The sequence below is a fragment of the Osmia lignaria genome, chromosome 16 (assembly GCF_051020975.1).
Source record: "Osmia lignaria lignaria isolate PbOS001 chromosome 16, iyOsmLign1, whole genome shotgun sequence".
Lineage (NCBI taxonomy): Eukaryota > Metazoa > Arthropoda > Insecta > Hymenoptera > Megachilidae > Osmia > Osmia lignaria.
The window spans coordinates 7,792,127-7,818,903 of record NC_135047.1 but is presented as its reverse complement, the minus strand read 5'-3'; the positions used below and the strand labels follow the sequence as shown (position 1 = coordinate 7,818,903).

General features: G+C 36.6%; 2 protein-coding genes across 12 annotated transcripts in view; one reads left to right on the top strand and one right to left on the bottom strand.

Annotated features, from left to right (window-relative positions):
- LOC117600613 (ELAV-like protein 1) overlaps positions 1–11,714 on the top strand; it is a 43,071-nt gene extending 31,357 nt beyond the window's left edge. For all 10 annotated transcript variants that reach the window (XM_076692815.1, XM_076692813.1, XM_076692814.1 and 7 more), the window contains one exon: positions 1,397–11,714. In XM_076692815.1, coding sequence (XP_076548930.1) covers positions 1,397–1,721 — 325 coding nt within the window. In that variant the 3' untranslated portion in view covers positions 1,722–11,714. The remainder of the gene's footprint in view (positions 1–1,396) is intronic.
- A 6,188-nt stretch (positions 11,715–17,902) lies between these two features.
- On the bottom strand, positions 17,903–20,637 carry eIF2D (eukaryotic translation initiation factor 2D). 2 transcript variants are annotated; one of them, XM_034316230.2, is made up of 9 exons: positions 20,401–20,624; positions 19,931–20,318; positions 19,555–19,845; positions 19,156–19,494; positions 18,925–19,067; positions 18,674–18,754; positions 18,384–18,588; positions 18,141–18,309; positions 17,903–18,076 (listed from the first exon to the last, which is right to left on the bottom strand). In XM_034316230.2, the coding sequence occupies exons 1-9, from the start codon at positions 20,454–20,456 to the stop codon at positions 18,000–18,002; spliced, it is 1,749 nt and encodes a 582-aa protein (XP_034172121.1). In that variant the 5' UTR covers positions 20,457–20,624; the 3' UTR covers positions 17,903–17,999. The 2 variants fall into 2 exon arrangements, with proteins under 2 accessions (XP_034172121.1, XP_034172120.1); XM_034316229.2 differs by having other exon boundaries at positions 19,156–19,845; positions 20,401–20,637.
- Positions 20,638–26,777: the final 6,140 nt, after the last annotated feature.

Genomic DNA, 26,777 nt, shown 5'->3' with positions numbered 1-26,777 from the left:
CGTGTTGTATAGAATTTTCAGTACGCCATGAAAATGATGGATTCATCGGGTTAAAGTAAATCGAAAAGTCCTTTACCGTTTTGCGATTCGAGGCTCTGAGCCGGAGATATAAGCGATCGAATTTTCCGTCCTCCACTTCCGGGGTGTTCAGCGGACCGGAAGTAGGGCGAACTCATCTTTGATCATTTGTATCTTGAGAACGAAGGGTCCGATTGAAAAACGGTAAAAGACTTTTCGATATGTTTCATCACGAAGAATTTATAATTTCCATGGTGTTTAGTGTTTATGGTTTCTGAAAAAATCTTATACGCCTAACTGGTGGTACAATGGAAATAGTACTATTTCCCCTGTGTAAATGTAAGTCAAAAATTTATATTTGCAAATTATCAAAGAAAGAGATAAGGTAGAAGACGAAAAGGTACTCGTAGATGAAAAATGGAGGTTCAGTTCACGCGTGATTAAAGAAAATGATTTTAATGAAAAACCGTGTATATATGTATGTGTGCGTGTGTAAAAATACGCGATACCTAACGAATACTATATATATATACGCAAATTACTATCACCTCGACCCTGTACTGAATACTCACTGAGATGTGCCCTGTTTTAACGCGGCTTGTGACGCCAAGTAGGTACGTAGATACATTTTTACATCTGTAAATATTTCCCTCATCCGTTTTATATCAATGTTTATGCAATTCGTGCATGCCGATTAAACGAGCGAGTGCATGCGAATTTCCTTGAGTTTTTCTTTCGGCGAGTATACACAAAAATAGATTAAATTCAGTGGAAACATTACAAAATCGACGCGTAACAACCTTCTAACATTCCTTTCGACACGCGATACTCGTTTAGAAAGCTTCCGCGTAGAGTTTCGTTTGCAATTATTTATTTGATAAGCATGATACGATTCGTGAGCCGTGTGTGAAATTAATTTTTCACGAAATCGAAGATCTTTAATTAATTCATTTAATGTAATTAATTCGATTGTGGCGCGTTACATTTATTGAAATTCGTTGCACTCAAACTCTTCGTCTAGGAGTTCAAAAAATGATTATTATCGTTTCTCTTTTCATTAACATCGTATTACTTGCAAGTACACGCGAATACTTTCGGTGAAGAGAGCATTTATATACATCATAAATTGAAAACTATCGAGCAATGTTAATTACCAAGCCACGTTGTCGATGCATCAAGTTTCCACTAATTGATCGCGTATACAAAATGAAAAATGCACGACAGCGTAGCTAGTTTAATTAAAACTAAAGAAAATGAACGCAGAACGTTTGCCCTCGATCGCGCGAGGCGTCCCGTATATGTCGAGGGAAAGAACAGAAGAAACACAATTTTTCGTCGATGGTCGAACGTTTTGACGGATTGGAACCGGATGTTGCAGGTACAGTCCGTTGGCAGGCGATCTCTTGGCGAACTCGATGCTGCCTGGGAACGCGATGAACGGGTCTGGTTGGTGCATCTTCGTTTACAATCTCGCCCCGGAGACCGAGGAGAACGTGCTGTGGCAGTTATTCGGTCCCTTCGGCGCCGTCCAATCTGTCAAAGTGATCCGCGACCTGCAGACGAACAAGTGCAAAGGCTTTGGTTTCGTGACGATGACCAACTACGACGAGGCGGTGGTCGCAATCCAGAGCTTGAACGGTTACACGCTCGGTAACCGGGTCCTTCAAGTGAGCTTCAAGACGAACAAGAGCAAAGCGGCGTAGGACGACAAGCAACAACAGCTAACAACAACAACAACAACAACAACAGCAGCAACCGCATCACCAGGAACAGTGGCCACGGCTACGGCCGTGATCACACCGTCAGTGGCTAAGCCCGTTGTCGCCACTCCAGCTTCATCTTCAGCTCCCATTTCCGCTTCCGCGGCACTGGTCACACTCGCGGCTGCCTCTGCTTCCGCTAAAAAGATCGTCGACCATCGTCTGCCTATCGTGATCAATGCTCTGAACAATCGTTACCGTCGACAGATCCAACAGCGTCAGATACAATTACAGTTACAACTGCAACAACACCAGTTACAGCTACAGTTGCAATTGCAACAACAGCAATTACAATATCGGAAATGTATGAACAGCTGTAGAATGATGATCAGGAAATTGGCCTCGTTCAACTACCACGACGAGGACGATGGATGCAGTTCCGATTGATGAAGGAGACTGACTGACAGACACCTCCCTGGTGGACGGAAGGGACGGAGAGAGTTTAACCGTGTGCATGAACGAGCGTGTGAGCGAAGGAGAGATAACGAAGGTTTGAAGAGAAAGTATCAGAGTGTAAGAAGAGAGAAAGAGAAAGAGAGAGAAATGGTAGGTCTTGATACGCCAAAATCGTCCGATTATCCTAACTTTGTAGACCACGAGACCCGATCAAGATGAACAAGGAAGATGAATGACTCTTCCTTTTCTACCTGATCCCCTCCTCTCTTTCTCTGTTCGCTCTAATTATTTTCTTTCGGTATTCGTCGACGAGCCAGGGGAAACGCGAGGTGTCCCTTCCGTTTCTCACGCGACCCTTTGTAGTCGCGCTATCGACGAGACCCGTCAACTGCAAAAAATGAAAAAAGAAGAAAACAAAAAAGAACAAACGGTAAAAAGTAGAGTGGGTTTCGCACACCGCATCCCAGTCTTGTATATACGTATTGCTGATTTATGTATATGTACGCGGGCGCACGGACCACGTGGTGTGCGTATATTCAAGCAGATCGATACACGAAAAGGGATGGAGAAAAAGATTGTACGACCATCGAGCTGCAATGACGTCATTAGCGAGGGTGGTCCTCGATCGCAGTTTCTTATTCTTATTCTTATCCGCACCGACCAAAGAGTCTCGACGATGTCAGGCTGTGAGACTGAAAACGGAAACTCGAGAGGCTAAATCGAAATAAGAAAGAAAGGCAGGGCCTGATTTTTTTTTTTCCCCCCAAAAGACGACAAACGCCTCGCGTTTTCCCGACTTTTTCACGCGATCAAAGAATAGCAGAAGGGAACGAGGGTGAGGAGGGTCCCCAATGCCAAGGGAACAGTGCGTAGTAGTAGGTGGTTGTAGGTTCGGGGTATGTTTGAGGAGAAATAGAGAGAGAGAGAGAGAGAGAAAGAAAGAAAGGAGAGACGTAAGCCGTGAGAAAAAACGGGACGAGGACGATCGATCAGATCGGAAGATGACGAAATAGCTCTCTGGTAGAGACAGAATTACTGGTCCCATCGCTGTGACGCACAGCAAAATTTTGACGAGAATGAGAGGTAATCGTCGGCGCGGACGCGGATAGTTCAGAGAGCCAGTGAGACTTGACGTACTTAAAAACGTAGAAACTTCTAATCCGTAGTTGAATTAAGAAAGACGTCGCCGTTCGACGAGTAACCCGAAAGACGAAGTATGTTAATTTACCTATTTAAGGAGATATTTTAGGGCTTAACGATGCGAGTCGTGATGCAAGATCGTGGCACCCGACCTAAGGGATTACGTGATTCGTAACGTAACAGTAACAGTTAACTTTAAAAAGCAACGCAAGGCGTTCAACATTATTTGCTAGTCAAGCTCTTGTACTTCTCTGTCGGTTGCCCAAAGAACCCATGTCATTTGTTTACCTATGTAAACGAAATTTTCCTTTCCCTCTTCTTCTTCTTCTTCTTCTTTTTATTTTTTCTTTTTTTTTTTTTTTACGTACACGTGTAAGAGATCTTAGCTAGTACAAAGTGCTTTCTTGAGCGCAGTCTGATTTTATCGAGTCCCTTGAATGTGCACCGTTCGCGACAGGGCTTTTAATTATTAATTACATCGTTAACACCAGTCCGTGTCGCGGCTCATAACTCCGATGCTTTTTTTTCTTCTTTTTTTTAAGTAAAACATAAGAAGAAGAAACAAACCAAGTCTAACGTACAAAAAAATACTTACTATAGACGAAAGAATTAGAGACTGTTGTTTCTATGATCTTACACGAGAAAAACATGATAAGAGAAGGAATCGTAGTCCCAAGACGGTGCACCATTATGTGATACACAGATCGACGAACGATCTAGCGAACGATTTACTAATCTTCGTAACACGTGTCTAGTCTACATACAAAATTAAAAATTAAAAACAGCTGGGGAGTGAACGAGAAACGGTTTATTCTAAGACCAGTATCAGGGATGAGACACGATTCGTAAGAGGGCGCGTTTTTAGGTGGTACGATGTGTTGTTTGTAAGGTAAATAGACAAAACCGATTCGCTCGTGCTAATTCACGAAGAAAATTCCATTTCTCTGGATGTACATCGAAGCAAGAAGGTAATATATCAGAATCCTGATAAACAAATTTGAAATGTAATATTGCTGTCTCAAGCAGCCACGGTTCGAAATTGAAAATTTCATAATCTATATGAGTTACAACAAAAGAAAAAGGTTATTTATATCTTGAAGAATTGTTGAAATGTAGATTACTGTCAAGTTTTTAATTTTGTACCTCTGCAAAAAATGTAATACCATGTTTCAAACGTGTTTATTTGAATTTTTCATTGTTACATTATTGCTAAAGTGTCTGCACTTCCTCTGAAAGGTACGCTACACTCGATCAACAAAATCATCTATTTATTTCCTCATTTTTTTTCTCGAAACGTTTATGATTTTGTGGTGAGAAGTGTAGTAGGGATTCTTTCGTAGCATAAGCGAACACGGACCTGTGTAAGTACTTAATCGTGAGTAAAGCGACAATTTCTTAAGCTGTTAGGTTTAGTCACGCGGAAAAAAAAAACAATGAAAAAGCGTAGCATATATATATATATATATACATATACATATATGTTGTCCTATTTATGTGTACCTTTTGTGTCTAGTCCGGGAGCAACAGGCAGTCTGATCGTCCAAAGCGCGGACGCTCCACAGGAGCGCGACGACCACTGTCCATACCTCCCAAAACGTAATTTTTTGAGCCACAATCAGACAAATGGTTTCTGATAAGATTTTATTTTATTTATTCAAACCTCGAGATTCGTTTCACGATCGCGCGACCATACGATTGACACGTTGATTGCCATTTTGGGGCGGAGATCATTAGCGAATTACTTAACCCTAATCATTACTGTACGAAACTTAAATATTGAAATACTAGGGAAGTTAATTAGAAGAAAGAAAAGAAAACTGGCAGGTGTAGATTTTTCTACTGTGGCAGGTAACGTGTTGAAAGAAAATCGATAGAGTCGTTTGACGATCGAAGACCTATTCTCGAGGTATAAACAGGATCTCGATGATTAGTGCAAATTATCACACCGTCGGCTGGGATACAATGACGTAGACGTCACCGAGAAGAAATTCCATTGCAACGATTCGTCCCTCGTTTAATTAGGTGGTTCGAAAGTGAGATTTTCAACCCTTTAAGTACAGAGTGGATCTTTGCACCATTGACATAAACAATTCATTTATTAATTCTAAACGGATATATACATTTTTGACAATTTTTGCTGATCGCCTATATCCGTCTGTAATACCGTAAGGGTTAAAAGAATTATTCTGAAGAACAAGGGGCGAATCGTACAAAAGAAAAAAATTTCTTACAGCCGCGTGTACGCAATCGCATAATTATAAAAGAATTAATCTCCTTCTCATAATTATCACCTATATTATTACACTTATTATTATTACTATTATTATTATTCTGGTTATTATTATTATTATTATTATTACCATCGTCATCGCCATTATTATTATTACTATTATTATCATTGCTATTATTAATTATGGTCGTATATATATATATTTTTTGTGTCTAGTAGCTACGTATAAAACCTTAACAAACTTTATTACTATTTAATTTCGTACCACTATGAAAATGAAAGAAACGAGAGAAAAAAGTCTTAATCACTTAATTTAACATCTACTACCACCGTTACTTTTTTCTATTCACCCTCCCCTCTTTATAACTACTCGCTGCTATAACTATTACTACTTACTACTACTACTACTGCTACTACTACTACCACCACTGCTACTACTGCTACTATTACTACTTACTATTTACTATTACTACCGATTATTTATTTATTTATTTAATTATTATATAACATAACAGAAATTATGTTTTATTTAAGGATTAAACTGATTTGTGTTTGGTTCAAATACGTCGTTCGTTTTATTTCGATTACTTGTTTCAGTTGCCACCAGCATCCCGATTACCATCGTTTGATACATCAACATGTCTACGTATATATTGATTCACGAGAGTTTCCGAACATAACAGAAGCATATAACATGGCTGAAACGCTCGAGAGTTTGTATATATACCATCCATCCTGAAATCTTCCCCGAAACTCCTCGTTCTTCAGACTGATGTGTAATAGATTTACTGGACTATTTGCTGCATGCTCTTCGATCGTGGTTCGTAACATTTCTATTATTATCACTATTCCGTGGGCGACGGTGTGGAATTCCGCGACAGTACTTTTCGAAAAATCGCAAATGCCAATGCAAGAATCTAAAATTTCATCGTCGCCCACGGAAACATGGCTAGTAGAAATCGCTACAAAGTTCGCGATGATTCTCTGTGCAATAGAGAAATTATTTAACAAATCTTTACGATCGATTTACGACGAAAAGGGTTTGATATACAAGGCGATCGACAAACGTAAAGGTTCGTTCACGTTCTTTCGAGCTCGTAATTGCTCGGAAATAATTGATTTGATTAGACAAGAACTCGAGATAAAAATGATTCGAGTAAAGAGAGAAAGTGAATGGTACCACCACGTTAATCTACTTGAACTATACAAGTATATTATCACACAATTATTAATTTAGATATGCATTATTATGTATATTGTATTTATGTCCCAATTAATCGTTGTTAGTTATACGGGTAAGATGATAATGAGTGTTTATTATCGATGACTCTGAGATACAGGAGAAAGCACCAAATTACATACATACATTTACAATCAGACACACATGGACACTGAATGTGTTTGGCTTTATTCACAATATAGATACGATCAAATTTTAGAGAAAATTAAAGACCGTTCAGACAAATGACAGGGCATTCGCATTGAAAAACGTATCGTGCTCGTTACGATCACGATCAACCACGTTTCGTGATCGAAAGATAGAAAAGATAAAAATGGTACTACGATTCTGGGAGCACACGACACACTTCGACGACGAGGAGTCATCTTCTTATGATAAATTTGCCGACGAAGGATTTCAATGGCTTGCCGATATTCAACCTCCATTGCACAGGATTGCACAGAATTGCACAAAATACATTTTTAAGTTGGTTGGTGGATCGACAAGCTATCGATTCTTCGTCAGCAATAATTTTAGTGACTAATGAAACGAAAGAGGTCGCTGTTAAATTCATACAACGCACAATCGCTGACCACAGCGTGTTTATTTATTTAAGCTTCGTTGTTATCAGTGCGATTTGATGAGGTGGCTGGTAATCGATCATCATCGTCTCATATTATCGTCGATCATCGTGTCTAGAATCCTTGTAAGCTCGTGAGGATGAAAATCGAAGAGCTTCGATACTCGGAAAATAAAAATAAACTAGGAGATTAAAAGTACAATGATTGAAAGTGAAATTTTCTCGATAGAAAACTTTCATTTCGATCGATCTCTTCGATTTACCTGGTTAGGGTAAGAAGACTCGATAGGAAAATAAAAGAAAAGAGAAAAAGACGGGGGTGAAACTCCGCTTCCAAATAAGAGCGCAGAAGAGACTGACAATGAGATTTAAATAGGCAAAGTAATTGATCGTGGCTAACGATACTCTCCTGAACTTTCAGGGAAACTAGAAACTCCTCGAACGAAAGCAAAGAAATGAAAATCAAAGAAAAATCCAAAAAAATAAAGACGAGGGAGAAGGACAAGAGCATTTGAACTAGCTGTTTAGAGATCAATTGTAAAATATGCAACCACCAAAACGTCAAGTGTTAATTTCTCTGTGGATATAAACAGATCTTTTAATTTATCAATGTGTCTGTGTTAATCGATCTGCTTACGATTCGCATCGTTCGAAGCAGGAAAGCTCGATGACTCGAGACGCGATCACAGGAACGAGAATAGGCTCCCGGACATTTAGAATCGTTGTTTTTCTTTCTTAGGTGAAGATGCTCGAGACAATTGGCGAATTCCTTCGGAAATGGGTGGGTTGGGCGTGTAACAGAGGAAACGTTTCATCGAGGATGATGAAATTATTTTATACGCGATCTCGAGTACGTCTGATCAACGGAAAACGAGATAATTGTCGGGGCAATAAGAAAACAAAAAAAAAAAGCAGCTCTAGCTCACCGTAGGCCTAACTAAGCGAAGAAAAAAATGAAAAAAAAAAAAAATAAAACACAAAGAAATAAAGATGAAAAGTATTTATATACTTAAGCTAACTAATTAACGGGCGAGAAAGAGAGAGTGTGAAAGAGAGAGAGTTTCATTGTTTTGAACACAGAGAGACTTAAAAAGAGGGAGACTGATCGTGTGAATGCGAGAAAGAAAGAGTAAAAGTGAGAATGAAAGAGAGGGTATAACGAAAGGGGTAGATAATACATTTAAAAAAAAAAAAAAAAAGAAACAAAAGAAAGAAGTACCGGAGGAATTATTACTCCGAGACGAGTCACAACGATCAACAAAATAAGAAAAATGAAACCAATAACTACTCTGTAACAAAAGAAAAAAAATATTTAAAAAAAAGTGAAGGGAGAAGATAGAAGTGGGAGATTTAATAAAAGTAACGTCGTGGGAGTAGGAATAAAATGATTTAGAAGAAAGAAATGATGAGGAGAGACAGGGATTGGAAAGAGGAAGGGAAGGATGGGTGGAAAGGGGGAAGAAAGAGATAATCTATAATCTTCTGTACATGTTTTGATTATTCTAATTATTAATTATCGTAACTTATAATAACTATTAATTAATTAAATTAATTGATATCTATGGAACTGTATTTAACACACAAAAAAAAAAACGTGGTAGCTAGTTTGTCAATGGGTGTATAAATATTTAATTACGATAACTCTATAGTGATACTTAAAAAAGAAAAAAAAATGAAAACAAGAAATGAAACAACAATACAAATACAGAACAAAACCACAGATAAACAATACAGAAAACAACAAAAATAAATATATGCGTGCACGAGAAACGGAGAGAGAATGAGCGAAAGGGAAGATGTTGAAGTGTGAACGAAAAAAAAAAAAAAAAAAGGGAGAAAGAGAGTAAGAGTGATTGAATTTACACAAAGTTACACACAAGAACACACCAAAGATATTGTAATTAATTGATTCAGAAAATGAGGAAAGAAAAATAGAGAAAGAAGAGGGAAAAAGAATTGAAAAGGGGTGAAAAGCGAGCGCGGATATTTTCATTCAAAATTCAATAATTTCTTTTGGGAAGCTGGTTGACTTGAATCGACTGAGGTAAATTGGAACTTGATGTTTCAGAAATGATTTCTTGACAGACGGAGTGAGTTTCACGGTGCTTCGTGGGGGCTTCTTCCGTTTCTGTTTCATTTCTTCTTCTACTTCTTCTTCTTCTACTTCTTCTTCTTCTTCTAATGGTCGACGCGTAAACGAGAAGATTCTCAGAGCATTTAAAAAAAGAAAAAAAAAAAAAAAATGTAGTTCTTGTCGACAAATTCATTCGTTATCTTGTTAATCGTCGAATGAACCATACAAGTTCGACGTTATTTCTCGTTTGTTGGGTCAAAGGTTAATGGTCGAATTAGAGAAAGGCTCTTCGAGTCTCGTAATCCATGTACGTTTTTAAATAATTTATATTTTGCCGAGGAACGCTTAGTTTACAAGGATGGCTGAGTTAAGAGATGTGAGTCATTTTAAATAGTCGAGAGACGGAAAGACTGTAGCGGTGAATTAATTGCTCATACCTGAACGCGATATATAAATTATTTAAAAGATAGTGGCAAACGAGAGGGTAATCGTTCGTCGTACGGTCTAGGAAATCAAAGATCTCAACTACACGGTGTGCCACGGATATTTCTCAACCTTTTAACCAACCCTGATCTTTATTCAAGTAATTTTTCAGTAGGATCGAAATCAAATATTAATATCAATTTCAAGCCTTCCTTAATTTATTTATTTCGAATGTTAAAATAGGCATTTATCCAACGCCGATGACACCCTAAATTAACAATGACCCATCATGGAAATCGTCGCGTTAAAATAATTGTAAGGATTAAAGGGTTGAGAACGATCGATGACGAGTGTAAAGCTAATTAAAAGAAAATCACCTCTTCCGATCGGATCATTCCGTAAGGCACATTAAATAACCGCACAAGAACGCACACTGATTAGCTTAAGATGGTTAAAGCAAAGTGTTAGAGCAACTTTTAGGCGATTTAAGAGAGGTGCTTGATAGATCTCGATTTCGTGATAACGAAGACACATTCCATCCGAAGTAACGAGGGCTCTTGCGCGGCATAATACTCTTCCTCTTCTCGTCTACGATTTTCTTTCATTCCAATCTATCCTTCTTTTAGTTCAATTCTATCTTCTATTGTTTAATCCTGAACGAACAAATCGAGACTGAATCTTCCTTCGAGAAAAAAGAAAAAAAAAGACTACGAGTTATATAGGGATTTTATCAACGTAGACGAGGATCGTTGAACTTTTTAAACACATTCCAACACGCCCGGAGCCTCGCTGAGGTACAAAATTAAGCGAGAAATCTTACTTTATTAACTACCTAATAATATATTAACACGAATTTGGGAACGCGTTCTCCTTGAGCTATCGCCAAAGAAAAGACACTTACGATTACACTTTTTCTATTGAAAGGATCGAATGAAAGTTTATTCATCGACAGTATTAAGATGAGGGAACTTTTCGATTCGCGGAGAGATGGTGAGATGGATCCACCTTGCGGAATCATTTCTGGATTAATCAAAGCTTCCACTTATCGTTAGAATTGTTCATACGCGGAAATTTCATTTTTTTCTAATCCAATTTTACTTTGATAAATTTCGTAACACGCAGAAGGTGTTGATACGAAATTGTCAAAGGGCAGAAATGATAAAATTTTCAACGACGTCTAAATTCAAGAAACGATTCCAAAGGGTGACTAGTCGTAGAAAGATCCCTCGAAGATGATCAAAGATTTCTACGCTCACAATTGTCAGCGGTGATTCCATATACCTAATTATAACGCCAGATTTTACCATTATGATATTATATAACATTGTATGTATAAGTGTTCATGGAAGGAAGAAAAGTTATTATCAGCCAGGATAAAAACAGTGCAATACACAAATTAATCGTTCTCAGTGATAACGCGTGGAGAACGTTTATCAAACAAGAACAATAAAAAAAATAAAAATAAAAATAAAAAAAAAAAATGAAGAGGATACAAGAAAGAATCTTTTTCTTTATCCTTTTTTTAATAAGCCTGGTCCAAGGAACAGACAAGCTTTCGTGCGGAAACCAACATACAGATAGATTAAAGAGAAAAAAGAAAAAGGGAAAACAATGAAAAATTGTGAGAAAACGAGAATAAAACTCGTTCATTTTATGGGATCACGATCGAACGTGAAATCTGTCCGAAATGTTACGATATTTGTCTTTATAACGTTTACAGCTTTAATCGGGAAACAACCGTAGACGTAAGTGAACGGAGGGCACTAATTAACGAAAAAACAGAAAGCATTTAAAAAAATTTATATATATATAAAATAGAAAGGTAATAAAAGTAAGAATAAATAGGTAACGAAAAAAAAAAAGCGAGAAACAAATTGCGAGGAAAGAACGTATATAATCGTCAGCCTGAATTCTCTGTCTGGAAATAAGAAATATTTCTTTTTGATCGTCGTTTTAACACGGACAAGTTATCAATGATTTTGTAACTTAAGGAAATATAAGTTGCTCTTTAAATCTGATACAACATCGATTCATTCACCCGATTGTCGAATTTTTCTCTGTTTTATAATCTGCCTTTACGTTTAAGCCTTCTCGATTCATTTACGTCTGATGCTGTCGCGTTATCTACTTCGTTTTCTAATTCTCTTCACTTTTCAACTTTCCATTTAGTATCATTTTTCTTTCACTTTTTGATTACATTAAATTTATACTGCCACTCGCTGATAATAATTCTTTTCTTTTTCTTTTTTTTTCCGTTTAATTACACTTAATTAAAGAAAAAATAGAATTCTTTACTTCTTTGGAAAGCTAGCAAATTTTATTTTTCATTACAAAGATACCAGTTTTTCATTTTCTCGTGATTACCCGACAACTTCGACGGGAGAAAAGATTCATTACCGATCGAAGAGAAGACAGGTTTATCGAAAATGGAGATTTTAATCGCAAAACTCTGACGAGAGAAAAGTCTGATAGAAGCGTGCTTACCAAAGAAATAAACAAAAGCTAACAATGCAAAAGAGTGAAAGAGAGAAAGATGTATGAGCGAGAGAGAGAGAGAGAGAGAGAGTGTGCGAAAGTTAACGAAAAAACGAGAACGTCGTAGACGGGTTAAAGGGAAAGAGAAAAAAAAAATGATAAAAGACAAAGAAAACTAAAAAATGTGGATTATAATAGAGTAATGTATTTTATGACGGGTTTTAATACGGTATTGATAACGATATTTAAATGTAACTCGATTAATAATGGCGCTATTTAAACGTGACGCGGTGGTAATAAATGTAATCGCTATTATAAGGATCATGATTATTAGCGATTGACGTGCGATCGTCGAGACGGAAAAGAAAATGGACGAGAATCTGAGATAAATAAAGGAAAATATAAATAAAGGAAAATAAAGGAAAAAATAAAGGAAAATGAAACGCGATACTATTAATTCACAATTTCTTTGATATAATTTGAAATTTCATGAAATCCACATTGGCTTGTTTAGATAACAAATACACCACGTTTTAACGTAGAACTATCTTCAAGTTTCATTAAAAAATTCTCTCAACGAGGATAAAAGATTCTCGCCAGAATGGCTTTGAATGCTTCCAATTACCACGAATAAATATTCCATGAAAAAAAAAAAAGAAAAAAAAAGTCATCGAAACCGTCGATTTACGAAATATACGAACGTTCTCCGCTTAACCCTTTCGCTACCACCGTTGATATCGTTTGCATATTATAATAATAATATACAGACGTTCAAATACAATAATTTCACTTGCAACGAGAAGATACGTTTCAAAATTTCCATTACGTGTCTGTTATATTAAAATGAAAAAATTACAGTAGCGAAATGGTTAATGATCATCAGTGTGTATAATTAATGTATCAATCAGACATTCCGCACGAAGGACTGCACAAATTATAAGTGATAATGCTAACGACACGTGTACGTGTACATAGGAATAATATTGCCAGAGAGAGACTATAAAATTCCAAATTCGAACGCGATAATCGTGACAGGACTTTACGATTTAAATGAAAAAAAAAAAACCAAAAAAAAAAAAAGAAACAAGTATAGCAAATATTTATAAAATAAACGAAAAACGTGTTTAGGGTGGGATGGAGGGAAAAAACTAATGGGTAGCCAAAGACTGATCCTGGAAGGAAAATAAAACTTGACTCGAGTATAGTTGTTGGATCGATTGAAATAGTTGATGTTCACCCACTTAAGTATTAAATAACATTGTACTAATTAAAAAAAAAAAAAGTAACACGAATCGTACTATCGTCGATCAAACGACTATCGAGTCAAGTCGACGAATAGAAACACTTCTGAGAAGTGATTACTTGTTTTGCTAAGAACTTTGATCCATGTTCGATCTATCATAGACCCGTACTACTGTCGATCGAATACGGCACTCGATCGAGTTGCCGGGAAAATAGGAAACAAAAGAATTGTTATCGAGAAGAATCTCTTCTCTTTTTATTCGTAAAGACACGATCTTCTTACGATTAGAGTTGGGCACTTTTTAAAAGAAACATAACATTACTTGATATTTATTACAAAAAAAAAAAAGAGAGAGAAATGATTTATTTTATTCCCTCGTATTAATGTAACACTTTAATTCCGATAATCATTATCGATATGTTTCTTATTCATTGAAAAAAAGTGAACAGCTCTGGATATTCTCTAGTTAGGAAGTTGACCGGCGTCTGATCACGCACGGACTTGTACTACTGTCGACCGTGCACGGGCCTAAACGTTCACGCATCGACCATCGGAACCACTGAGAGCTTCTTCCTCTTTCTATTATATCTCGTTTATTAAGAAATTATTATACGTGTAGTAGACGCTCGATTTCCACTCGAAGATAATTATTTCAACGACAGTTCGATTATACTCGACGATGATTTATCGGTAACATTGATCACGAGTTACTCGAACTTTCGTTGTAAACACGATTGGTGCTTTAAATTGCAACATATCGAGACTAGAGAATCGAGAAGACGATGCGAACAACAGAGACCGAGATCGGTCTCTTTTTTCGAATGAACTTTTCTGATTAACAGTCGACGAGAACATTTACTTTTCTGATGTTCGATCTTTAGCTGAAGTGTGGGCCCTGACGAAATTTTTATTTCGCGAGGAATTAATTTTAGGGATGAATTTTCGCGTCGCCGCGAACGATACCGTGTAATCACTGTTGCACTTGATCAATCGTTTATCGATACCTCCATATACATATAAAAATATATATATATATATATATATATATATATATATATATTGATACGATCGATGAACTATGAAAAATGTTGCGCCAGCAGATTGTTTAACCTCTTAAAGAGTAGAATCTCTTGATTGACTAGCGCTCTCGAAATGGGATTAAATGAATTTCTTTCTCGAGTGTTTCGCGGGTATACCTACTTTCTTCGAACAACCTTCTTCTGGGGCCGGGCAAGGTTTTATTTACGTTCGCCTAGGCGCGAACACGGACAAATTAAACCAATAATACGTATATCTGTATTTAATTATCGTCATTTATCAATATCACTGTGTACTTATCGCATGATTATTAATTACGCGTATTATTTATGCAACTACAGATATATAGGAATCCCATTAAAAGTATTATGTGGAAGTTAGATATATCTATATATACATTATATTGCATTATATTACATTATATTATATTATTATATTATATTATATTATCATTATATTGTATTACATTTACATTATATTATATTATATTATATTATACACATGTATTTCTCACGTGAAACTTTTTCGAGCAACTCAATTAACACCGCGATGGCTATTGTTGTACAACAAATATATATATATACATATATCTATGTACGGGCGTGCTTTTTAAGAGGTTAATCGGGATACCGATTTATGATATGTAGTACAAAGCAACAAGCTTCTTCTACATACACACGTAATTACACTACATTACACATCCATGCATACGCGAGAGTCCGTCTTTCGAAATTTTAAGAGGGAAATCTCGGATTTCGTTTGAAAATTCTTATTCGTAATTAAAATTATGTTTCATAAACGTTTTCAATTGACGACATAATTTTCGATGTGCGTACACGATATTATGATACGATTATGTTCAATTGAAATTCGAGGTGTGATTAATCAGACGGACCGAATAAAACAAAGGAAAAAACAGACATCTCTCTTCGTAAATCAACACGTATACGTATTCGTACGCGGACAATCCGCACAAGGGGAACAGAATTTATTTCTCGAGGAAACAACTATGGAATTAGTGTACCAACTGTTCCTATTGATTTCGTCGAGCATTCATCCTCGTTACCTTGATCGACTCGATCAGAGACGCATTAAACGTTCACATGAATTTACAAGAATTTTAACGATTCAACCCTTTTTCTACGCCACACACGATGAACACAATTCGAAATACAGTTCACACAAAAAATCAGAAACACAAATTTAGATTGAAGAATACCGAAGAGGATACTCGGCGTGAATGAACACGGTTAAAATCATGATCACACGCATATACAGATCCAAGAAGAAACAATCTACGCACACATACATACACACACGAAAGAAAAAAAAAAAACGAGAGAAAAGAAATAATAAAACAACATTCTCGAGAAACACGTGCGCGCCATCACAATTGTTGATATAAATTGCGATCCATGATTATTACTATTTACGATATAATTATTATCTTGCATTGTCTAGTCATACGTTATTATTGTATAACTAACGATATTAATTATTAATTAACCTGTACTACCTAGTCGCATTATGTGTTGCATAAAGAAAAAAAAAAAAAAACTATGAAAATTCCGAAGGCAAAAAAAGAAATGGAGCGAGAGAAAGCGCGTGCTAGAGAATGAAAGAGATTTGGTGAAAAAGAAATGAGAGAGAAAGGGAAAGAATGAACGAAACAGTGTGAAAGAGAGAGAGAGAGAAAGAGAGAGGGATTAAGATACATACAAGAGACACGAAAACGTTGTGTTGATAATAACGAAATTTTGGTGATTAAATTGTGGAGAACGACGACGACAATGATAAGATGATGATTGTGGCAGTGATTATGGTTGTGATATGCAACCGATAATGATGAGCAGGAAACAACGGTAGGCACAACATGTTCCCAAAAAGAAGAAAAGAGAAATGATTTAGAATATAGCGTGAGAGAGAGAGAATGAGAGAGGAAGAGAGAGTGAAACAAAAGGGCACTTCGATGCAGCCGTGGTACGCTTGTCGATCGACAATTAATTAAGATCAGGATTTAACGACGACTGTTACATGATCTCGGGTGAAGTTATTTATTTTGGGAAGGGGGATGTAGGGTGATGGTGTAGTGAGATATATAGAAACTAAAGGTGCTTTGAAATGTAAACAATTTAAATAACGATGTTTTTAAACTATACGATTCGTCGATAGCTTTAAGAAACGATAGACTGTTAAACGAAAAGTTTTCAGAGAAGAAATTTTTGAATGTTAAATATAATTAAGCACTTCACGGATACGTGAGCCGGTTTTGAAACATCGAATAAACACGCGTTTCCATCGTAACGGATAGAGGAAGAGAAGGAAGGAACAAGTAAGTCGCTAATCCGCGAAGTGTTGAGTCATATCCGCCCAAAAGACCCGTCAATCCAGTCAGAAAGTAAAATAATAAATGTGTATCAGACGTGTTTGAACATTCGTGAAAATAAGTACTTTAAGATACTTTCTGAATGAATCGTTTCTTTGATCGATGAATCGAATCGGAGAATCGATCGTTTCGGGCGATCATGGCTGCAGAAGCCGCCAAATTTAGTTAAGGAACAGAAAGTGAAGATGATGATAATGACGATGATAATGATGATGATAAAAAAAAAAAAAAGTAATAACTGTCACGACACGCACGCGTGCGTCGCGTGTACAATGCGTCATATCGTGACGCACCCGTGCGTACTGGTAGCAGAAAAAAAAAAAAAACAAAACGAGTATTAAATATATGCGGGGGCCGTGGAGAGGAGGGAACCTTCCTTTACTTAAAAGAAACTTCGGTGAATTGCTTGTTGATTCGCTGATTTGTCCCCTATCATCGTGCAACCGAAAGAGAAAAAAAAGAAAATAAGAAATACGTAAAGATCTGCATATACCTCATATCCTCGGTTTCGGAGCATAGCAAGCGCACCCCTGTCAAACCAAAAAAAAAGAAAAAAAAAACGAACAAATTTTCGAAATATCTTATCGTGCATTGTCTCTCCTTCCTCTGAAATCGTACCCTCCTCCCTCCCACCCGAGGAGAGCTCGCGGGCCCTATATTGCAATATTTGTACTTTTCCATGTTGAAACCTCGATATACAATAAATTATATTAACAAACTTTTATTCTCCATTCTTTTAGGAACCAATCGTATTTCGTTTCTTTTTATTAAAAAAAAAAAGGATATGAATAACCATACAATTATTACTGATGTTATTTCGAATCATTTATTCAGAAATAAATACAACATACAGTTGTCAGATATTTTACCGCATTTTTTCTTTGCGATTTAACAATTGATCGAATGGTTAATGTTACTGAGAAACAGACAGTAGCGGCAGCTTTTGTTACAGTCTTTATTTTATAACGATGCGAAGCTTGATTTTTAAACAATAATTTATCTTCTAATGTATACAGTTTATTTTTTGTGGGAACCTTGCTTCTTCGGAGCGAATTCCAATCCCCTTATATAGGTCTTTTTGATTTGGTATTTTTCTGCAAAATTAATCATTCTTTAACCATTCATCTACTCAGGATACAATATCAATCCACTGCTTACCTGTAAGTAATTTGTAAACGTATAAAATCTGATTTCCTTGAACAAGAACACTGGGAGTCTTTTTTCCAGGCTCATCTGTAATTGTTGCACTAGCTCCAATATTTTGACATTCTTTACTAAACTCCTTGGAATTTATACCGAACGTTTCCAAGTTGTTTATTAGCGTAACCTGTAATATACAGAATGAACGATTTATAACTACACGAGATTTTATATACTAAATTCGAATATTAATTGCTATACCTTTTTACCGCCAGATCGAACAGTGACCCTCATATCGATGGGTTCCAATTTGCCTGTGTGTAACAATTTATTTCCTGCTAAAGTAACTTCATGCATATGGGTCATACGTCCAATAAATTTATTTATTCCATCCTCCATTGTTACGGTTTCCTGATTTACTTTGGTTTTCATAATACCTGCCAGTTGCGGGTTTAACTTCAACGTCCTATCAATTAGAAATATTAGATTACCATTAAAAAAATAATAATAAAAAAAAAAACGATCGTTTAATTAAAAAAAAAATTACTTACTTTCCATCTTGAAGATTTTCTGCTTTCACGTAATCAGTAAAACATTTTCTGATCTCAGCTCTTTTCATTACGTCCCCTTTTCTGCAATCATCGTATGGGAGTAAAATGTACATAATTTGTATCATATAATACAGCATAATGGTATATGATGTAACAGTTGTCGACTTCTGCTCTGCACAGAAAATCAATCTCTTTGCAATTATTGTGTCGCGATAAAGTGACACATCCCGGGCGTGGTGTTTTATACTTACTCATATCCGAATTTCGACAATACTGGTAAAACAGCAGCAGTCACTTTGTAACATTCCGAGACGACTGCTGTATTTGATTCAACTGGATCGACCGATTTACGTTCTTCTAAAATGACTAGCTTCCTCAAAAGGGGATGATCAAACTGCAATAGCAATTTTTTTTTTTTTTTTTTTAATATCCATATTGGATATTTTTGCAAATCAAATTTAATTGAAAATGGTCAATATTACCTTGATAGATAATATACTTTCAACTCCTTTCGTAACGGAAGTATCGATGATCCCTTTTTCTTTCATTTCCGATAAGAATACAGATAACTTTTTGTACCGAGACTTTTTTATATCAACATTTTTATTAGACGGACATACCGCTATTAAATGATTCTTAAAGAAATTGGACGTTAACATCGGTAAATCGGTAGATTTCACCGATGTTTTACAAGCTTTCAAAAAACAGTACTCTAGTAAATTATCCATTTCTTTGACTGGATCTAAAACCATCTGTGATTGACAAGCAGTTATATTTTCTATCTCTTCTGATTCTTCTATTTTACTTTCCTCCATGGTACCCTGTAAACGGTGATAATATGATTTTCGTAAATGCTTTAAATGAATTATTTTATAAATTACCTCACTAAGATCTTCAATTTCTGCTACTCTATCATTATTGATTTCCAAGTCATTAATTGCATCAGCAAGGGATTCGTCGTTACTATCATTGGTTTCTTCATTAATTTGATCTTCTAATTTATCATTATCCCCATCAATATTTACTGGCCCTAAATTTGGTCTTAAAGGTGGCTTTCCTAACTGACAAAGCGTGTCACCTATTACATGTAAGATTTCTACACACTTCCCATGACCTGCTGACATATACATATCTTCACTGGAAAGTGCTGTAATGCCAACAGCAACTGGTGCCTGTATATAAAGAAAAATTATAATGATATGTGATTATACCAAACCATGATGCAATATGTTAAATAAATAATAAAATGTTTCCAACCTTGTTATCTTTTGTATTCACTGAAACAGGTGTACCTTTCTTCAATTTTCCAAAGGTATATAATGTTACAGGTTCTTTGACAATAACTCCAGGTAACATTAAATCTGCGCCTCCTGATAATTTTAGGATAACTGCAGAATATGTTGTAAAAGCTATTAACAAATTTGGATGACACCATAAGGTATATATAGTTGGTAATAACATGTCGTTTAATGAATCAATTTGAAAAAACATGGGTATTTTAGCAGTGCAATACACTTTTCCATAGAGTCCATTGTGAGTTACAATTTTCATAACGCTTATTGCTTCTTTCTTAGGAATCAGTGATTGTATTTCTTCTTCTGTTAGACTTGGGTATGCGATTAAAACTTCTTCGCATAATTTTTTCCTAATTGACAATAAAATTTGATTGCATATTTTGTAAAATAGTATTTGCTACTTTACTCTGAAAGAATCCAGATTGTACCAACCTTTCAGTTCCCTTCAATTGATTATTTGACTTTACTTTAAACGGTTTTATAAACATTTTGATTTTGTGAAAATGTCAAAGTCAATTTATCGATAATAAATAAACCCGTAATAAAATCACACAGACAAAATTTGCTTGCAACCACATCCAACTACGATTGATAAACAGGTTGTCCAACTTTAATCATTGAAGTTCAATGAATAACGATTACCAACATATTCATAATTAATTAATTAGTGACTGGATTCTTACAAAACCTATATTAGAGAGTCGTTACAAGTATGTAGATTGAATGAATCATAAAAGTTCATAAATTATTTCTAGATAGGCCGGTAATGTCACCTCGCTGCATTACCCGTGTCTACCCCCTTAATTAGAACTAACACAAGGTCGCAAAATCATTTAAATAATTGTTTAACAAATTTAACTTCAGTTACTTTGGAAAATTAATTAAAGAATCGAAGAGTATTTGTAACTGTTATTATTGTATAACCTTCAATAACTATTTGATAAAAAGCAAATTTATATTAAAACACAATAATCACTTCTTAATATTGTATAAAAATTAAATAATTCAAACAAATTTACTGAATATCCGTGTTTAAAAGTTATAAAAATAATAAATTTCAATAGATATAACAATAATTTAATTAACAAACAATTGTAAAATTATAAATAATAATTAAATAAATTTCAATAGAATAATCAAACAAAATTTTGTAATATACCCACGCGAATATTAACGAAATAAACAATTTAAACAGATATAACAAAAATTTGATTAACAAACAATTGTAAAATGAAAAATAATAATTAAATAATTTTTAATAGAATAATTAAACAAAATTTTGCAATATACCCACGCGGAAATGGAAAGAAATAAACAATTTAAATAGATATAACAATAATTTGATTAATAAACAATTGAAAAATATAAACTAATAATTAAACAAATATTAACAAATATCAGATAGAAATAGTTAAATCTGCGGAACCGGTGAAGCGGAACGTCATGCTTGATTGGGCGCGCCGCGCGCCGGTACAACGGCGACCTGGAGGAAGGTCAAATCTAGTCAGTCTTATCGCGTCCGCCGAAGGATACGGATGGAACTGCCAAACATATACCGGTACGGGTTGACACTATGGATATTCTTGCATGGATTTATCAGTGTGTTTCTGTGTGTGCCTATGGTGTTTCCTATAGTGTTTCCCATGTATTTTGGAATATTTATACGGATATATTAGTGCGTTTTATGGTGTGGTCACCCATGTGTTCTGACATTTGGCTGTTGTCTGATATGGGTCCCATGCATATTAGAGTGCTATATAACAATAATTGACGTACACAATCATACACGCAAAAATAAATTAGGTTAGGTTCTATAGCATGGGACCCATATCAGACAATCCCCTGACATTTTTATAAAAGTGCATTAGTATGCCGTGTGATGTGGTACCCCATGTACCTGCATGTGCTTTATTATGTTTTTTGATGTGGTTTTTTATGTGCTTTGGCATATATTTACGGATTTATTAGTGGGTTTTATGGAGTGGTACCCTATGTGTTTTGGCACATTTATTCGGATTTATTAGTGGGTTTTATGGAGTAGTACCCTTTGTGTTTTGGCATATTTATACGGATTTATTAGTAGGTTTTACGGATTGGTACCCTATGTGTTTTACTATAATTTTGCAAATATTTTATAGTGTTCTATGGTTTTGATCTTCGAGTGTTTTGGGATGTATTTGCATGTGTTTTACCGTGTTTTATGGTATAGTTATTCCCATATAGTTTTGCATGCATACTTTTGAATTATCCTATGTATTAGCATATTAACTACAACAAATTGAGTGAAAACATATATCGTTCAAGAATCGTGATTTTTATGCTTTCAGATTAGTGCTTTGGCCAGTGGGGATACCGTTTCTTTGACGAGCCAACAGATGAGCTAATACGATGCGTGGCGAGTGCAGTGGTGCAAGTCAACGATCGGTGAGTCGCATGCTTTAAAGTTCCTCCGCTCCCCATCATGTCGCAGGACGAATGGTCCGAAACGACACGGGGACTGGTTGTAATTTTTATTTTTTGAGCGAGCATAGTGACCCACGAATATCACTGTATCATTTTATACAATGATAATCGTGCAAATTGCTTTTTTGTGTATTTTATGCCTTAGCTCAGGATAGGGTTTTCTTGTACATATTTACATATGTAGATTTCAAATTTAAAAATGTAGAGAAGTCGGATGACCCTCCGACTTCACAATACACTTTCTTTTTTATATGTACAAGAATTTATTTCGCGATGAGCGGATTTCAATATCAAAGTAATAAGCATGAATACTATTAATTACTATAACTACTTACTTTGATAACGAAATCGCTTTTGAAATTGAAACGTTTTTCCGATTTTACTCGTGAAATTGGCATCAGTTTAGTATATGGGCTGGCCCCCAGGGGGGTCAGTATTTGCTCTTCAAGCATTGTATAAAGTTCTCCTTTCGAACTTGAAATTCATTGTGTCACGTTCACGGTTCTCGACCCTAAACACTCATCATTCTCACTTCAGCCTCACGAACTCTATCACATAATCATTCATCCACCCACATACCCTTGTGTAGGGAAATATTACCCCGTTAGGATTTTCAAGTTTAAGTAGTGTTGCGAAAAATTTTCAACGCGAGAGTAAATATTACTCCGTTATGATTTTCAAGTTTAAGTAGTGTTGCGAAAAATTTTCAACGCGAGAGTAAATATTAACCAGTTAGAATTTTCAAGTTTAAGTAGTGTTGCGAAAAATTTCCGGCGCGAGAGTAAATATGACTATACACTGACTAGTATTCGGTGGGAATCCTTTTGGTTTTTATTTGATAAAATTAGTTACAAGGATTCCGCGGCATAAGACCGTGAACACCACCTCATGGGAGATAAAACCATGCATTACTAGGCCTTTTCAGGCACAGCCATAGAGTACGGAACATTTAAGTATGTTGCATCCCATACGCTAAGCTGTCTTAAAGTCCTTTTGCCTATACTATGGGCGTCCACCACTCGGACACGTTGGATGCAACGTGTTCGATGGGTGGGTAGCGCTCTTAGCGAAGGGGTGCACCCTGCCTGGGCCTAGAGCCTTAAACAGGCGGGGTGGGTGGTATGTAGCGTCGGGCGTAAGTCCAGGGGGCCTAAGAACCTCCGTTGCCAGCTGATATTAGCAGTGGACGAATGTTGAGTCATATTTGCTCAATTTTGCTTTTCAGTATTTGCTCTTCAAGCATAATTTAAAGCTCCCCTTTAGTCATGTTGCTAGATCAGGATTTTCTATTCTAATTAGTGTTGCGAAAAATTTCCAACGCGAGAGTAACTATGACGATGCACTTACTAGTATTCGGTGGGAATCCTTTTGGTTTTTAAACTCAATGTTTTATTTAATTAATCAAATTAGTTACAAGGATTCCGCGGCATAAGACCGTGAACACCATCTCTGGGAGATATACCCATGCATTACTAGGCCTTTCAAGGCGCAGTTTAGAATGTGGCGCACATCCATATGTTCCATTTAATAAACTGCAGTCCTTTTGCCTATACTAGGGGCGTCCGTCAATCTGACACGTTGGATGCAACGTGTTGGACGGGCGGGTAGCGCTCTTAGCGAAGGGGTGCACCCTGTTCTAGGCGGGGTGGGTGGTATGTAGCGTCGGGCGTAAGTCCAGGGGGCCCGAAAACCTCCGTTGCCAGCTGATATTAGAAGTGCACCATTTTTGCGTCATAGTTGCTCTATTTTGCTTTTCAGTATTTGCTCTTCAAGCATTGTAGAAAGCTCTTCTTTCGTACTTCAAATTCATTCTGTCATGTTCACGGTTCTCGACCCTAAGCACTCATCATTCACACTTCAGCCTCACGAACTCTATCACATAATCATTTATCCACCCGCATACCCTTGTGTAGTGAAATAATACTACGTTAGGATTTTCAAGTTTAAGTAGTGTTGCGAAAAATTTTCAACGCGAGAGTAAATATTACCCCGTTAAGATTTTCAAGTTCAAGTAGTGTTGCGATAAATTTTCAACTAGAGAGTAAATATTACCCCGTTAAGATTTTCAAGTTTAAGTAGTGTTGCGAAAAATTTTCAACGCGAGAGTAAATATTACCCCGTTAGAATTTTCAAGTTTAAGTAGTGTTGCGAAAAATTTCCGGCGCGAGAGTAAATATGACTATACATTGACTAGTATTCGGTGGGAATCCTTTTGGTTTTTATTTGATAAAATTAGTTACAAGGATTCCGCGGCATAAGACCGTGAACACCACCTCATGGGAGATAAAACCATGCATTACTAGGCCTTTTCAGGCACAGCCATAGAGTACGGAACATTTAAGTATGTTGCATCCCATACGCTAAGCTGTCTTAAAGTCCTTTTGCCTATACTATGGGCGTCCACCACTCGGACACGTTGGATGCAACGTGTTCGATGGGTGGGTAGCGCTCTTAGCGAAGGGGTGCACCCTGCCTGGGCCTAGAGCCTTAACAGGCGGGGTGGGTGGTATGTAGCGTCGGGCGCAAGTCCAGGGGGCCTAAGAACCTCCGTTGCCAGCTGATATTAGCAGTGGACGAATGTTTGGGTCATATTTGCTCAATTTTGCTTTTCAATATTTGCTCTTCAAGCATAATTTAAAGCTCCCCTTTAGTGATGTTGCTAGATCAGGATTTTCTATTTTAATTAGTGTTGCGAAAAATTTCCAGCGCGAGAGTAACAATGACGATGCACTTACTAGTATTCGGTGGGAATCCTTTTGGTTTTGAAACTCAATGTTTTATTTAGTTAATCAAATTAGTTACAAGGATTCCGCGGCATAAGACCGTGAACACCATCTCATGGGAGATAAAACCATGCATTACTAGGCCTTACAAGGCGCAGTTTAGAATGTGGCGCACATCCATATGTTCCATTTAATAAACTGCAGTCCTTTTGCCTATACTAGGGGCGTCCGTCAATCTGACACGTTGGATGCAACGTGTTGGACGGGCGGGTAGCGCTCTTAGCGAAGGGGTGCATCCTTTCCTAGGCGGGGTGGGTGGTGTGTAGCGTCGGGCGTAAGTCCAGGGGGCCTAAGAACCTCCGTTGCCAGCTGATATTAGAAGTGCACCGTTTGTACGTCATAGTTGCTCTATTTTGCTTTTCAGTATTTGCTCTTCAAGCATTGTAGAAAGCTCTTCGTTCGTACTTCAAATTCATTCTGTCACGTTCACGGTTCTCGACCCTAAACACTCATCATTCACACTTCAGCATCACGAACTCTATCACATAATCATTTATCCACCCGCATACCCCAGTATAGTGAAATATTAGCCCGTTAGATGTTTATGTACTAGTCATGTTTTTAGATCAGGATTTTTTATTTTAATTAGTGTTGCGAAAAATTTCCAACGCGAGAGTAAATATGACAATGCACTGACTAGTATTTGGTGGGAATCCTTTTGGTTTTTAAACTCAATCCAATATTTTATTTATTTAATCAAATTAGTTACAAGGATTCCGCGGCATAAGACCGTGAAACACCATCTCATGGGAGATAAACCCATGCATTACTAGGCCTTTGCAGGCGCAGCTTTAGAATACGGAACATATGAAAATATGTTACCATATTCTAAACTGTAGTCCTTTTGTCTATACTAGGGGCGTCCGTCAATCTGACACGTTGGATGCAACGTGTTGGACGGGCGGGTAGCGCTCTTAGCGAAGGGGTGCATCCTGTCCTGGCGTTACGACGTCCAGGCGGGGTGGGTGGTATGTAGCGTCGGGCGCAAGTCCAGGGGGCCTAAGAACCTCCGTTGCCAACTGATATTAGCAGTGCACCATGTTTTATGTCATAGTTGCTCAATTTTGCTTTTCTGTATTTGCTCTTCAAGCTTTATATTTGCAAAGTCGAGTCACTTTTATTAAAAATAAAACCCCCTGGGGGGGCCAGCCCATATACTAAATCGGAGCCGTGAAATTTCGCCGATATTCTTACTTTTAATAAAGTGAGAATATCATCTTTAGTTTTTGCTAATCATACGTTTTAGCTTAGGCATTTCAGCACACATGAAGAAAACTGGTAGGTGAAAATACCTTTGGCCTTGTTCATTTTTATGCCCAAAGCTCATTCGGGTACTTAGATGTACTCGCGTGGGTGGAGGGCGGTGGACAAGGTTTAGTTTTAAGTGACATTTTGGCGACTGACAAAAGTAGTGAACCAATAGTGAACCACGATATAAGTTCCACATGTGTGTGTGTGGTTAGGATGTGGGATTTGTATCGTTTATTAACAATCTTAACTTACTACATATAACATTACAAAATACTTATCAAGAATAAATTGAAAAATTTTTACATTAGATAA